This window comes from Diadema setosum, chromosome 19, assembly GCF_964275005.1.
Source record: "Diadema setosum chromosome 19, eeDiaSeto1, whole genome shotgun sequence".
Taxonomy (NCBI): domain Eukaryota; kingdom Metazoa; phylum Echinodermata; class Echinoidea; order Diadematoida; family Diadematidae; genus Diadema; species Diadema setosum.
This window is the reverse complement of record NC_092703.1, coordinates 20,958,249-20,973,415: the sequence shown is the minus strand read 5'-3', so window position 1 is coordinate 20,973,415 and position 15,167 is coordinate 20,958,249. Positions and strand designations below refer to the sequence as shown.

General features: G+C 37.8%; 1 protein-coding gene across 3 annotated transcripts in view; it reads right to left on the bottom strand.

The window, feature by feature from the left end:
• The window catches only part of LOC140242551 (uncharacterized), a 69,172-nt gene that overhangs the window by 30,219 nt on the left and 23,786 nt on the right, over positions 1–15,167 (bottom strand). For all 3 annotated transcript variants that reach the window (XM_072322292.1, XM_072322295.1, XM_072322294.1), the window contains exon 5: positions 491–791. In XM_072322292.1, the coding sequence (XP_072178393.1) occupies positions 491–791 (301 nt within the window). The remainder of the gene's footprint in view (positions 1–490; positions 792–15,167) is intronic.

The window sequence follows — 15,167 nt, the reverse complement described above, 5'->3', positions numbered from 1 at the left end:
AGGCACTCTGTCTGTTCCAGATTCATTCTGCTCGACTGAATATTACACACAGTAGCTATCAGCAGAAATATCAGTTTAACTTGGGCTTCATTAATGCAGGAATATTAAGTATCTAACACTCACTGACAAATCACACTGTGGTTTGTCTAAAAAACAAAACAGTGACCACAGACTGTTTGACAAGGCAATACTTTGATGAGAGAGGTTGAAGAGATTCTATGATCACCAATCAGCTCTTACAAAACTTTAAAAAATAATAACGTTTAAAAAAGTGCTTTCATAGGACAGTAGAATCTGGGGAGAAAATTTGGCAAAATAAGAAACATGAGGACTTGTGTTGGTGCATTGGGGGCATCATCTTTTACAGGTTTTGCTACTATTTGTCTCTGGCATATAGTTTTGCAAAGGTTCACTGTACGTTGTATGATACGAGTTTTCCAGTTGTTTCAAAAAGAGATGGGGGAGGGTAAGAACACCAGCGAAAACTTACCATGAACACTGGCTGGAGATAGTGATGAGCGTGATATATGACTCGCTGGTGAGCCCACAGGTGAAGGGGAGGGTCTGAGGGCTGTAACTGACGGGTGGACGTGAGGGGAGTGTACTGAGGTGGCTGGGGAGAGGGGTGGAGCCGTGGAAGCCGATGAACCACTCTGGCTGTTTGAGCTGCTGGTGTTTGGGGCGGCGTGGCTACTCGAATTGCCCACAGCTCCTGCTGCGCCTGCCGTGGATGATGACTGGCTGTTGAAGTCACATCCTGTAGGAAGATCGTCTAATGATCCCGACAAGTCCTGCAGAAAGGAGGCAAAAATAGGAGAATTAGATTTGGGCAGCTATCCCTTGTACGGACATCACATCCCAATCTTCATGCACGCAGACTTTTGGCATTGTATCTACATCACCCTCTCTCCCTGTAACACTCTTACTTTGCTGTGGTCTTCCTTTATACCCACCCCTTCCACGCCTTTATTACTCGCCCATCAGAAGCGTAACTTCTACCTTCACAGTAAGTCTACTGATCATCTTTCACACAGACATACGCACAAATGCCACTTTTGTATGGCGGTAAACCAATCAGTTTCATACGGATTCAAATACAAACCCATGTGTCTCTTTATAGTACCACGCATTCTCGTGCCGGCTTGCCTCAAGCATTCAAAACTCATTGTTTTACAAGTAGAACGTATTGGATTCCTGCCTGATTGCCAAATCAGGCCAGCAGGTATAATGTTTCTCTTCAAGCCCTGATCACACTGAACACAAGTGGTCTGCGAGCACAGTAAAATATTTTTAAAAAGCAGTACCACAGGAAAATACCCTGGCATCGTCACCTGAAAACATACAAGAAAACCAAAAATCAAATGATCTTGATGATAAACAATCACGTACAATTGTTGGCATGCATCTGCAAAGTAAATCATATTCTCAAATCTCACATATTTTCTTTGCCACACCTTTAAAAAGCCACATATTCCCTACCAGATACAGATTAATCCTTTCATAATCTTACAGTACTGTAAAGTTTGCAACAGCATGGGCACACCAACAAACAAGTCTGAGTACCAGAAGAAATCGCATGACATGACATTTGCTCCTGTGACAATTGCTTTGGGCTTATTTTCTCCAAGGACTTACGGTTAGGGTTAAGGTTGTGATATGGTTTTAGGTTTAATTTCAAGTGAAGATTAGGATTAGGGCTAAGGATATGTTTTGGAGTAGAATTTATGTGTGGCTTAGCATGCAAATATTTCATGGGAGCAATTGTTGGAGGAGCAAATGTCACGGAACCAAAGAAAACATTCCACCTCCCCGTGCAAAGAGGCAATGCACAAGTTGCACAAGGTAGAAAAGCGAGCCATGCTGTGCTGACAAAAGTGTGAATGTATATACACTACAGTAATAGGAAAATAAACTAGATTTTTTTTCTTCAGCTGACATTTGCCCATCCTTGATTCATGTGAATGCTACTAAATCCAACCATATTCACAACATAGACACAGTGCTTCTGATCACAATACACCAATTTAGGGGGAAATTGCAGTTGATAGATAACACTCTAACATTAAATGATTATGACGAAAACTTGAGCCTACTATTCTTGCCTTTTGGTTCCATAATTAGAATCTTGGCAGCACTACATAGGGGGTTTGACCTAGGAACAGTTTCAGCTGGAACTTATGACAAACTGCTGGCCTGAAATCATGGAGATGTTTATAATTAAAACTGTAATTCAAACCAATGTCATTCAGTGTGTGTAAAAATCCTTACAGTAGCTGAGATAGGCTCAATTTTTTCTCCTTTTTCATTCATTAGTTTTGGGGGAGGGTGAAACTGTCAACAGTTAACTCAGAAATGGTTTACCCACTATGCAGTATACATACCATCATACAGTGTGGGATGTGGTACAACATTACACAAATACTTTGCCTCAAGAATTTCTGGTTAAAACTATGGGCAGAGATGACTCCAGAGTGGTACTATTCAGCGAGGGGTGCAGGCCCGAAGTGAAGAGCACTTTTGGAGGCACCTAGGCCTATAGTTTTAGCCAGTAATTAGAACTTAGGCAGAGTATATATATTTGTTTTATATTTTGGATTAAAATGTAAACAAAAGAAGGGGAAACTGAGAGGCATGAAGTCATGTGGTGGATCCTACACTGACCATACGAAGCAGAATAATGTACGATGTCAGAATTGTTTCGCAATGACACAATTGTTTTGTCAGAAATTGTTACATCTCACAGTGGTGCTAGGAAGCAGTGTACAATGTTACAATTGCTTTGTGATGTCACAATTGTAAGAAATTGTTACATTTTACGGTACAAGTGGTGACTGATATCAGAATTGCTTGTGATGTCACAATTGTTTTGTCAGAAATTGTTACATTTCAGAATGACAGTAGGAAGCAGCACATGATATCACAATTTCTTTGTGACATCATTTCACAAAAAGTATTTGGAAAATGTCACCATAACAAAAGATGTCATTTTGCAAAGTAAGCCATGGAGTGTCAAGCATGCCAACATTCTGGTAGCAGAAAATACCTGTAATCACGTGAAGCTCTTTCAACCAATCAATTAAGGATGAATTTTTTATCCAATATATAATAGCAATTAATCTAACAAGGGAAACCTACAATAGCTCAGGCAACCAAATCAGTGCACATGGTACACAATTGTTGCTAAGTTCTCAGGCGTAGCACAATTTCCATTTGTGATGCTCATTCAAGTGACTATCTGGGTATCAAATTATCAACTAAGAAAGGGAGGTGTCAATCTCTCATTCTGATTTGTGTCTCAAACAATGTCTACTTCGAGACCACTGTAAAATGAAGGGGGGGGGGTATCTAATAATTTGTCCTCACAGTAATATAATGTATTAAATAGGTACTGTCCAGAGCTTGAAATCATGGTCATAAATATCACTTCAAAAAGAGTTTGTGCCAAGAAGTGAACCAAAATTATACTCAACGCATTGGTACCTTCAGTTTACAAAAGGACCCGTAGTCTGAGAGAATGCAAACATTCTTTCATGCAGATTGTAGCAGAAAGATACAACAGCAGAGTTGGATACACACACTTTTCCTTGTGTGCATCGAGAGCTTTGTCTACAGTTTCATTCACCAGCTTCCTGTTCATATTATATCCAGTAAGTGGCTTACAATTGGCAGAGAGAGACAGTAAGAGAGGGGAAGAGAGAGAGAGAGAAGGAGAGAGATATGAAAAGAAAAGTAAAATGGCAATGGGCGTTGCAAATGAAAACAAAACATGCTTCATGCTCACTGATACAGTAAAACGCCTTTGAATATTATTACATGTGTGACCATATCATTTTTCTTCTGTTGAATCAAGGGCTGGTTTTCTTATAATACAACATGAACTGCACAAGGTTGAATTCTTTAATTAAAAAAAAGCATACTAAGGCATCACTACAGGTAACTATTTTACCCCCTCTAATTACTTTGACAAACATTTCAAACACCTTTGAACAAAAGTACCTATGCATAGTGTATTTACTTATAAATACCAAATGTACATTATTTGGTACCTTAATTTTCATGGAATTCACTAGTAAACTGACATTTGTAAAATCAATCACACACAAAAATACTAACCACAAAATTACAAATACATAGTGTATTGTATTCAAGGTGAAAATCACTAGTCTCACAAGTACTGTACAGTCCCTTTAAGCAGGCAGGAATATCAGTTGTTATAATACATACATACACACAAATAAATTTGTTCCTATATATCTATTCAGAGTTGTGCTTGTGTGTGTGTTGGTGTCAATAAATGTTGTACATGCCATAAAATTCTAGCATATTTTGTAAATTTGAACATTTCATTGATAAATCTATAGTGGCTAGATTCCCTGTAGAGGAAAAAAAAAATAATCAAAAAATGCAATATTTTTTTTTTTTTTCCTCTACAGGAAATCTAGCCACTATAGATTTATCAATGAAATGTTCAAATTTACAAAATATGCTAGAATTTTATGGCATGTACAAGATTTATTGACACCAACACACACACAAGCACAACTCTGAATAGATATATAGGAACAAATTTATTTGTGTGTATGTATGTATTATAACAACTGATATTCCTGCCTGCTTAAAGGGACTGTACAGTACTGGTTGAGCTGAGAATTCAACTTGTAACGTTTTGTGAGACATTTAGAAACCACTATATGAAATGTTCAAAAGCTTACAATTCTAAGGGGAATCAAAAGTTTATTTGAAGAAAATCGGTTTTGAAATAGCTGTTAAAACAAGGTAAAACAAGGGGATCCTAATAAAAGTTATGGCATGTCAATTTTATCATGATCACTTTTTTGGATATGTCAACCTTTTCAAGGTCAATTTTTATCAAATAAACGTTGAATCCTTCTTGAAATTACAAGCTCTTTCATTTTTCATACGAGGTTTTTCATTATCTCACCAAAAAAAAATTATAAACCTAAATCCTCACCTCAACCAGTACTGTACAGTTCCTTTAAAATGTGAATCCTTGGACCTGTTTCTAAAGAGGTTACTACACTCTCACTTCCATAAACTTTAAATATTCAAGGTCACTAGACTTAATATATAGACTAAATATTTCATAGTAAGATAATGCCTCTGGTACCCTTATGGGTGGAGGTATAAAAGTTAGATATTTAACCTTCTGATAAAAACATAAAGAGTATTGCATCCATACATGTAGGCCTAGGTCCATCCATTTACATCTTACACATTAGCAAGGATTACAAATGTTTACCACAAAGCATTAAATACTGATTGGCAGACTGCTCCAGAATATTGTTAAACATGCCTGGTATCATATTAAAACATGACCTGATGCTAATAAAATTATACCATATTATTTGGAACGGAGGCCCTCTTGTCTATATCCAGTAAACTACTGTATGCGCTACATATTCAGCAAGTCTAAATTTTCGCGAATCGGGACTTCAGGACAATTTCTGGAGTGGCTAAATTTGTGATCGTGGATTACTGTACTGAATGGAGGAATGTGTGTGCTACATTCATATCGCGATCAGAGTCATTATTTGTGTCTTTTTTTTTTTCAAATAGCACCTGACTCGCGAAATTCACGAAAATTAGAAACCTCGCAAAATATTTGGCATATACAGTAGACCTATATCAGTCAGTTGACACCCTACATGCAAAAGTCAAGTAATAGAGCAGATTAAAATTATCTTAGGTTTACTATTACTACAAGAGTCATGGTTGAAAATTATTGTCAAAGAGCACTTAACCTGTTCCATACTAAATTCTGAAATCCCCATAGACTTAATACACAGGCTACCCAGTTCCCATATGGAACGGGTTAACAACATGTCATCACATTTTATTGCAAATCAATGAATGCCATACTGTACATGCCATAATCAGGACTTCCTGACAATATCGCTTGCTGTGAATTTACAATCATGAAGTACGGCAATGGAAGGAGAAATGTAAGCGTGCACATCACATTCATGCCAGGATCCGACTTGATACAATCATGCAAAATTGCCCCCCACCCCAACAAAAAAAAACAACAATAAAATAATAACAATAAATTAAAATAAATAAATAATAAAAATCGTAAACTTGCAATCTTACCGCACTATAACAATTTGCAAGTTTAGGCCACCACGAAGCACATGCGCAATGTGTTTGCAAACTGCATGCAACAACAGATTTCACATAATGATAAACAATAATATATAGCCTTGCTGGATAGCTGCAAGTCAGACTTTGTGTGTAGCTGTGGCTTTGGGGAGTGAGCCAAACACCAAGTAGAAGTCACATGAGAAAAATCACAAGTTTTCTGCAGCGAGGGTTTTCATTCCTAAATAACTGTCACAGCAAACTTCACATGAAGACCAAAGAGTGAAACTCCACGGTGTAATTTTTCTTTCTGGTTACGCTTCAGCTGGCCCTTGTCTCAGTTGCCAAGCAACTTGCAGCATAATGTCACAAGTTTTCTAGCGTTCATTGTCAGAGTGAATGGGCCCTTTTGTTAACCCATTGAGGACGAGTCCCGAGTATACCCGGACAAGTGTCTATGGGAAAATTTGTGTTGTAGCAAAATTAGCCCGTCTTCAACGGGTTAACCAGATTCTCAACAGTCCTACCAATCAAGCTGATCTCCTTAAAATATTTCATTCTCTCCGTTGGTCATCACAGGGTATCCCTATAAAAATTGAAAAACCTGTGGAGTAGGCCTATACTGATAAATATCGTCTTCTTCTTTATTTCTTTTTTTTTTGGAACAATTATATTGATATTTACATGTAGTTCAGTTACTCTAAAATTCCTGGCATTAAAAGTGTTTTTAAGAGTAGGCCAATAAAAAATTCTAATCTGCAACTTTTTCAGGTATAAAAATGAACTTGTCAACACTTTACTCAGAGGCAATACAACATGAAAAGGTAATTTGAATTGTAATGACTTTTATCTTTTACATAAATTTCATCCTCTTTACTCTAATGTGGTGGAAATTGAGCTTAAAAATAGGGTCAAGCATTAATCATAACTGTGGAAGAAATTTCAGATTAAAATTCCCTTTAAAAAAAAAGGTAAATAAGTCTTATCAATTAAAAAGAAAAAAATTAATGTAGCATTACCTGCAGAATATAGACCTAATAAAGTAGTAGCTGCCTACGACACAAAGAAATCAAATAATGCCCCGATACCCTTACAACGTAGGCATCGAACATTTAATCCTGTTATGTGCTCTATTTACATTACAAAGGTTACTATATTGTATAGTCTATACCACTACCATTCAACTACTGCATCAATTCTACAGAAGACCAGAGCGACTTTGTATACTTATCATGCTATTATATCTTTGATATTCATGATTCCAACTCTGATTGATATGTGCATTTCTTAAAATAAAAGGGCCTTTACAGTACTTAAACAAGCAACTACAAATTTTATACTCTTACACCATTTTACAAACAAATTTGATACGTGAAAAAGTTTTTTTTCCCACTAGTCAAGACCATTTTCTATACAGTAACATAATCTAACTTCTCCCTACCGAGCAGCACCACATACACCATGTGTAGCTTTACACTACTATACTGCTGTGCCTTGTGCACGCAGAATGTAATAAAAAAAAAAAAAAAGCCTCCAGGTTCAATTATAGAACTCCCAGTACCACCACTAGTTTTGTGTGCCTATGGAGGTTCCACATATGACAAGCCAGCATGGCCAATTTGACTATCAATGATTAACATCTTCCGTGAAAAATATAAACTAAAGCGACCAACTGATCAGGGGAGAAAAATACAAAGTTCACTTGGGAGACTTTCAATGTACTTTTTTACACACAAGTTATAACATGGAAAATATTTGCTGATATCATCTATTTGTAGCAGTACTGGTAAATTGGCAATGCCTTTCCTGGAGGTCTTTGGGTTTGAATAAAAAATACACAGCCTTGTTATCATTCAGGCTCCATGCCATTATGCATCAGTGGATTCACAGAGCCTAACCCTTTTTACAGCCAGCACAATGCCATAGGCTGCATACATGTACCACTGCGCACTGAGCGGACTAGTCTAGTGCAGTGTAGAGGCTGGTGCGGCACAGCACACACTGAAATGTGCTCCAAACACAACATACTCAGTACAACACACTCCACAGCTCTTGCTCGTTCACACATACACACACACACACACACTCCTGATGGCAGTGTACATGTGTGCACAGGCAGTGCATGTAGAATGAGTAATGGCTTATTTATGAGGCCACAACTCATTTGCATGCGAAAGTAGTTCCAGTCTGAAGGGGCCCCATAGGAGAGAATACAGGCGCTAACTCTGTGTGTGCTGTACGGCTCGCCGCATTACACGTAGAGAATATCCATACACTGTGCATACAACTCCATTAACTGAATGAACAAAAACCAAGTGAATCTGCACACCATGTGCAAAGTTTTTTTGTGAAGCACCTCAAATAACGAAAAAGGGGCAAAAAATGTGAATCCACCTGAATTATCTCAGGTTGAGAGAAGCTAAAAAAGTAGCCAAGCAAACGGCCAAGCTTCGCATGTGATCCCTTTGACCCCTAGCGTTTCCCATGCATGACACACTTCTAGGAGGTCAAGATTGGCAAGGTTGGGGATAGCAACAAAGAGCAGGATGAATATATTCAAAATCCCATCATCCAGACTGTCATATTAGGCAGAGTACACATGAAAAGGCAAGGAAGGGGAAAAAAACCCGAGTTGCATCCCGCGAGTTCTGCGCCTTCGTCAAACTTTGTCTCGTGCACAGCAGCCGGTATTGATTATTTTCAGGCGATCCCTAATGTCATTTTTCCACCAAGCAGGCTCTGTACATTACAGTTCCTTCAGGGATTTCTCCATCAAAAAGTTTGGCACCTTGACTGAAACTGAATTGTGGGTGGCATCAAAGTTATCCCTAGCACTCTTGATAATGATCATAAGAGTGGATCTCAGCGGTTTTATGAATGAATGAGTTGTTTTTTACCCCTTCTCACGGGTGCTGTCATATAGTAAAACGTGTAACATTTAACACTTGACTTGGCAATCATTAGATAACAATCAAATTAGGATCCAAGTGTGATGATCCAGAAAGCAGATTTTTGACCCAAGTTTGCTGGCCAAAGATCTATCTGAATTCACTCTTCGATTTCTAATTACCTAAAATTTTCTTCATCTCACACACAATTTCAGGGACCATCTCAACATTTCTTACTGTCTGAAAGTCTATATTTGCAGATTTTTCATGACTGACCATTCTAAACTTTTTTCCATGACATACACGAACCCCTGCACTGCATAATTGCTCGTAATTTACCACTGTTCTTTACTAGACATTGGATTTTGTCTAAATTCTTCAGTATTTCCAATATAATTACAAAGGATACAAGGAGACTGTTGGCCATATAGCAGTGCGTGAACACATGTACCACACACTACTATGTGCATGCATTCTGAACAATGGAGGGAAGAGTGTGTACAACTAGCTTGCTATATGCTGCATCGCTGGATGGCCACTCCTTACTGCAGTTCTGGTGTGTGTGTATTTGCTATATGGTGCTAACATGTGGGTTGTAATCTACTTCTGTTTTTCGATATATTTTCTTTTTATTCCTTCTCCTTTCTTGGGTGGTGGTCTACTGGTGCTAAACTGTGTACCAGGAGAAGAAGCGATACTTCAATGTTTTGTGATGCACTTCGCAAATTGTATTCTTTTCTAAGCTATTTGAGAAAATGTTTCAAAATTATGCAAACGTTGCTGTGTTTTCTTTTTCCACAGACAAACATGGCATCGCAATGGCTCGCTTCTTGCTAGACAAGATGCACCATGCTAGGCAAAAAGGCGTACATATTGAACGTTAAAAATTAACGGATAACAGTCATGCGCTACTCCACAGGTTCATCTCTGCTGGTCACATGATCATGTCAGCAATGGTAAAAGCTGCCCACATCTCTCACACATATCCCATAATTCAGTCTCCTCCACTGGCGTAAACAGAAATATATTCTTGTTTACTACCACTGCCTGCTTATAGGGAAGTCCAATCAGATCACAAAGAGATCTATGCTCTGCCATGTTGAAGTCGATTTGAAATGAGAAGCCACACGACTGCATTGTCTAAGATAGGAAGATCTTCCGTATACATATCTATCTACAAACACATGAATACACATCTGTAGATTATATTCTCAACATCTTTCTACATGTGAACTTTCACAACAATACTGCACAAGCATTCAAAAAAAAAAAAAATCTGTTTCTGAAAGTTTCACATTTTTGCAGCTCTAGCACTTCAATTTGTAAAAAAAAATGGGATGCCAAGAACTCAGTAAAAAATTTCTTCTAGGGTAATGTGTTATAGAAATAATGTTTCTCGATTTTAATGAACACTAATTAATAAGATAAGATATAGAATCACACTAAAATGATACAGCTGACGATCAGGTTTTCTACAGGCACAATATGAGCATGTCAGGGGAGGCAAATTGCAAAAGTCAAGGCCCCAACCCTCCCCATCACGGAAACTTGTAAAATCACGCATAAGTCAACATTTTGCAATCCTTTACCAATATCTTCAAACACACATTTTGGGATTTCATCCTACATGTTATTGTGCATAAAAATGAAGGAATGCATGCATGAAGACTACTGTCGTGGTGTTGACTTACAAATACCGCTTGCGCTTAACTCTCAACTGAAAGTATTAATACCCTTTCACCTAAATGCGCGGCTGGCAGCAATTGCAAAGACACATTGTACGGGATGAATGGCAGAGTCATCACGATATTGGGTACACAAAGATTTACCTACTTCACTCCTACCTGCTACCCATGGACCACAAAAAAAAAAAGGCTTTTGTTATGACATGTGACCACATGGCTCAAATGACAGGTCAATGGCCTTGGTCATGTGACCGTGGGGATTACTGAGCTAATAATAGGTGACCTTAAATGAAAGTACAAACATTGCCGGCTGACAAAAGCCGACTCTGGAATGCGGACTGGCATGCCTCCATGGCCTTTATCAAGGAGTAATTAAGTGGAGTTCTTTCGTAGGGATGGCATAAATCAATACAAGTATACTTGGTGATACACTGGCCAAGGGGAGAAAAAAAAGAAGGGCACTTAGGAAGAGGCCATGACTTTTCTAAAGTCATACAAACACAATTGAAAGCACCGATCCATTTCTTGTCATACATGATTTGACAATTCACGAGACGATTGCTAAGAAACTTTAACATGACCTTTATGTTTTAGGAGCTGCTTTTTGTTGTTTTTAAGTTACTGCATAACAGATGTGGAAACTGCCTTTGAGCGCTCATTCGGTCTGTGTCTCAGATATGCAGTTTTAACTCAGAATACCTCGACCCAAAAGGCATATACATGTACTGCAATTAACAAACCTTTTCATTACTCTTGCAGGACTGCACACCACTCATTTTTTCTACTGTATAGGTACCCAGATTTTCCATCTATTACTGGTCTAAAGTATTCCTGAAAAAGTTACTGGTCCAACAGTGATTTTTACTGGTCAGGGACCATTGGACCAGTGCCATTGTGCAGCATTGTCTTATGAGAATTTGTCTTTTTTTTTTTTTTTTTTTTTTTTGGCTATTGCCAGGAGTGTTGCCATGCCAATTTCTGCTCGAAATCTAAAATTCATCACTTTGTCAAGGCCAATGACAAGTTCCTTATCCAGCATATTATGCTTGATTCTTATAACAAAATTGAGGTAGCTCCCATACAATAATCATTTGCGTATCAAATTCATACATCTCAAAACCCCCAAACACATTGTAATGAGGAATATTTCAACTGCAACAGGATGTCCAGGGCTTCTGTTTTAATGATTTGCAAAACATGCTGGGCTGCAAATGTATTTGATTTTTTATTCTTTTTTTGTTCAATCCCAATATATATTTTACTTAAAATGATACCACATTTCTGTCACATACTTATAACATCTTCTCATTAAGATGGTAGTTCTCTCATCCCTTCCTCAATAGATACACAGTTACCTGCTTAGGATTCACCAGAATGTCACTACAATTTTGTTCATAATGTTTGTTTCACAAATATCCCTTCATGGATGCACATGCATGGTCTCTCTCTGTTTTTTTTTTTTTTTTTGTGGGGTTTTTCTTAGTCCAGTTAAACAAAAATTTTGAAACAACCCATGACAATCTTCCATCTAACTTTTCAAGCAACACAATCATTATCATCATCCCTTTCTGAGCAAATGAGTATGAGATACATTTTTCATGTCAAGTTGTAAAGTTTAGCATGCAATGCACATCATTTATTATCAAGTTAAACATGCAGAAAATGCCAAGGGGGTGAAATTTTGAGAGACAATCATGTAACTTGACTATATTTGAATATTCTGGCTTTTGTTTTCACTTGATAATCTATATTCGCATACATATTATGCCTATTATGGCTACACGTACAGTTACGCTGGGCTCACAAATATTTTTAGGATTTTTAACTTTCTTTTTTTCTTTTAATCCCAGGAAATACCTGGTAGATTGGATCATTATCTAACCAATGTCTCTAATTTGAAAACTGTAAAATCTTTTTTTTTTTTGCTCCTTCCTGTGTTACTTTGCTGCATCTTTCTATTTTGTCTAGGTCAGCACAAGTTGTAATGCTCCACACAGTAGGTTAATGAATGGGACATAGATGTGCATTCAGTATGCACGGAAATCTACTTTGGTAAGAAACCTAGTTTTTCACATCGCATCTTTTTAAACTACCTATACACTTTTTGAAGATTCAAGCCCACGCACACAGATACTAGTAGTGCATTTACAGCAAACTTTTCTGGGTCGAAGTATGGTCTTGAAATCGTGTTTAGTGCTATAGACGGTAGTTTGTGATTACAAACACAGTTTTGAAACATGGTTTTGAAATGCACGGTGGAGGGGTGTTCAAAATGGTGTTTCACTAGAAACAAAGTTTTGAAAGTCTTATAAACACAAACGTGATTTAAAACACAGTTTTGAAACATGGTTTTGAAACGCACTGTGGATGGGTGTTCAAAATGGTGTTTCACTAGAAACAAGGTTTTGAAAGTCTTATAAACACAAACGTGATTTGAAACATGCTTTATACGACGTCATGGTCGCGCATGCCCTATTTGACCAATCTAACTGTCAAGGGACAAGCTACGCATAATGAGATGCACAATGACACAGTCTGAGCATGCCAGAAACACACTCTCCTCTGTCAAACCATGTTACAAAACCATGTTACAAAACCATGTTTCAAAACCATGTTTCAAAAAAGTGTTTCTCGGTAAACAAAACCTTAAAAACGCAGCCACAGACACACATCTAAACTGCCAATGCTTTTTGTGTCAATGGTGTAAACTCTTAGCCCACTGCTAATCGGTAAAAAATTCTGGGTTTATGTGTTTTTCTTTTTTCTTTTTTTTATGGGGGGGGGGGGCATTTGATGACCCAAGGTGCATCTTTGTGTCAAGAATCCATTGTTACTTCCATTCACATCGTAGAGTGTTTGGATATAATGCAACCTACCACATAATCCAATAATAAGTCACTGGTGCAATTCACGGGGGGGGGGGGGGGGGGGGGAACCAAGAACATGAAACAAGATGATGGAGAGCAAGCTCACAAGTTTCTACCAGTGCCAACAGTTGATTTTTATTCATTTATTTTTTTTTTGGGGGGGGGGGGAAGAAACATCAGGTTTTCTCGACGTGGATTCTTGCCAATGTAAACGGGTCTTGCCTCTCTCCCATTAATTTTTATCCCAGATATGATATCTTATGTCACCAGTCTCATGGAATCCACTAATCAAGGACAATGTGGAAAAACATTTTTTTCCCATATTCCCCTTGTACAATATCAAAACTGTCTATTAAAGAATGGAGTAGAGACTGAAACTTTTGCTTGCAAGCATATATTATATGTGCACATTGATGCACATGTGTGTACTGTAGATACATGCAGTGCATTGTTGGTATCTGAGCATGCAATGTGTATGCGTGAATGTGTGGTGTATACGATGTTGTGTGTGTGTGTATCTTCATGTGATACACTCAGAGCCACAGCAATCCTTGAACAGTGCACAAGTCTCAGAGCACTACAGGCAATCAGTTGAATTCAGCATTATGTGTAATCTGTTTGGAGGGCCATGTTCTAGAAAGAAGACCCTAGCACAGGTCACTGGCAGTGTGCATGTGTACAAAGCCATCCTAAAAACAGGTCACAGTAAGAGATCAGTGGTCGTTAGGCATGATGAAGTACTGTAACAAGTGTATGTTACAAAGCATGGCATCTCACTATAAAAAGTTGATACAAATGTATTGCCTGAAGTTAGTGGAATGAATAAATGAACCAAAGTAGATATCTGAATGGTTCTAGTTGGGGGGGGGGGGGGGGGGGGGCCATCAGGTCACACCACCTTTTTTTCTTCTTTTTTTTCCAGCCTTTTGTGCAAGCTAGAGGAATATAAAGAATGCTAAAATGCATAATTTAGCTTAATGATAGAATAAATCCAGACTAAAATCAGTAATATATATATATTTTTCTTTTACTATTCACCAGTTATAAGAATATCAGGAGCTCTCTGCAGAATGCATGGACACAGGTTCCCTGCCTTACACTGTACGAGCTGAAATTTTCGCGTATAGATATTTTCGCGAATTGCTACTTGGAGAATATTTTCACGTGCTGTTTATTTCGCAGTTGCGAGGGTCTAACTGAACTTAGTTATTCGTGCGTTGTTATTTTCGTGTGTTGTTATTTTCGCAGTTCAAAGGCGATTTGCGAAATTCGCGAAAATAAAACCACCGTGAAAATTTCAGCTTGTACAGTAACTTGATACACTATGATTATTAATACATCCACTGATGTAAAGGGTAGAAATTATCAAATAATCACTGTATCCAAAAAAGTATATCAAAGAAGATTGAAAGCAAAGACTCTTATGCCAACTAATATGCTAGTTCTTCATTGTCTGCTATGGAACATTTTCACTAACATTACATTTCATCGACATACTGCAAAACCACAAATTTTCACATGATGTATTTTAATTTTGCAACAGCAAAGATTGGCAAAATCAAAATGCACACGAAAGTTCTTGTCTACACTTTATGAATGGAATGTCAGTGGTAATTTGCAAAAATTTC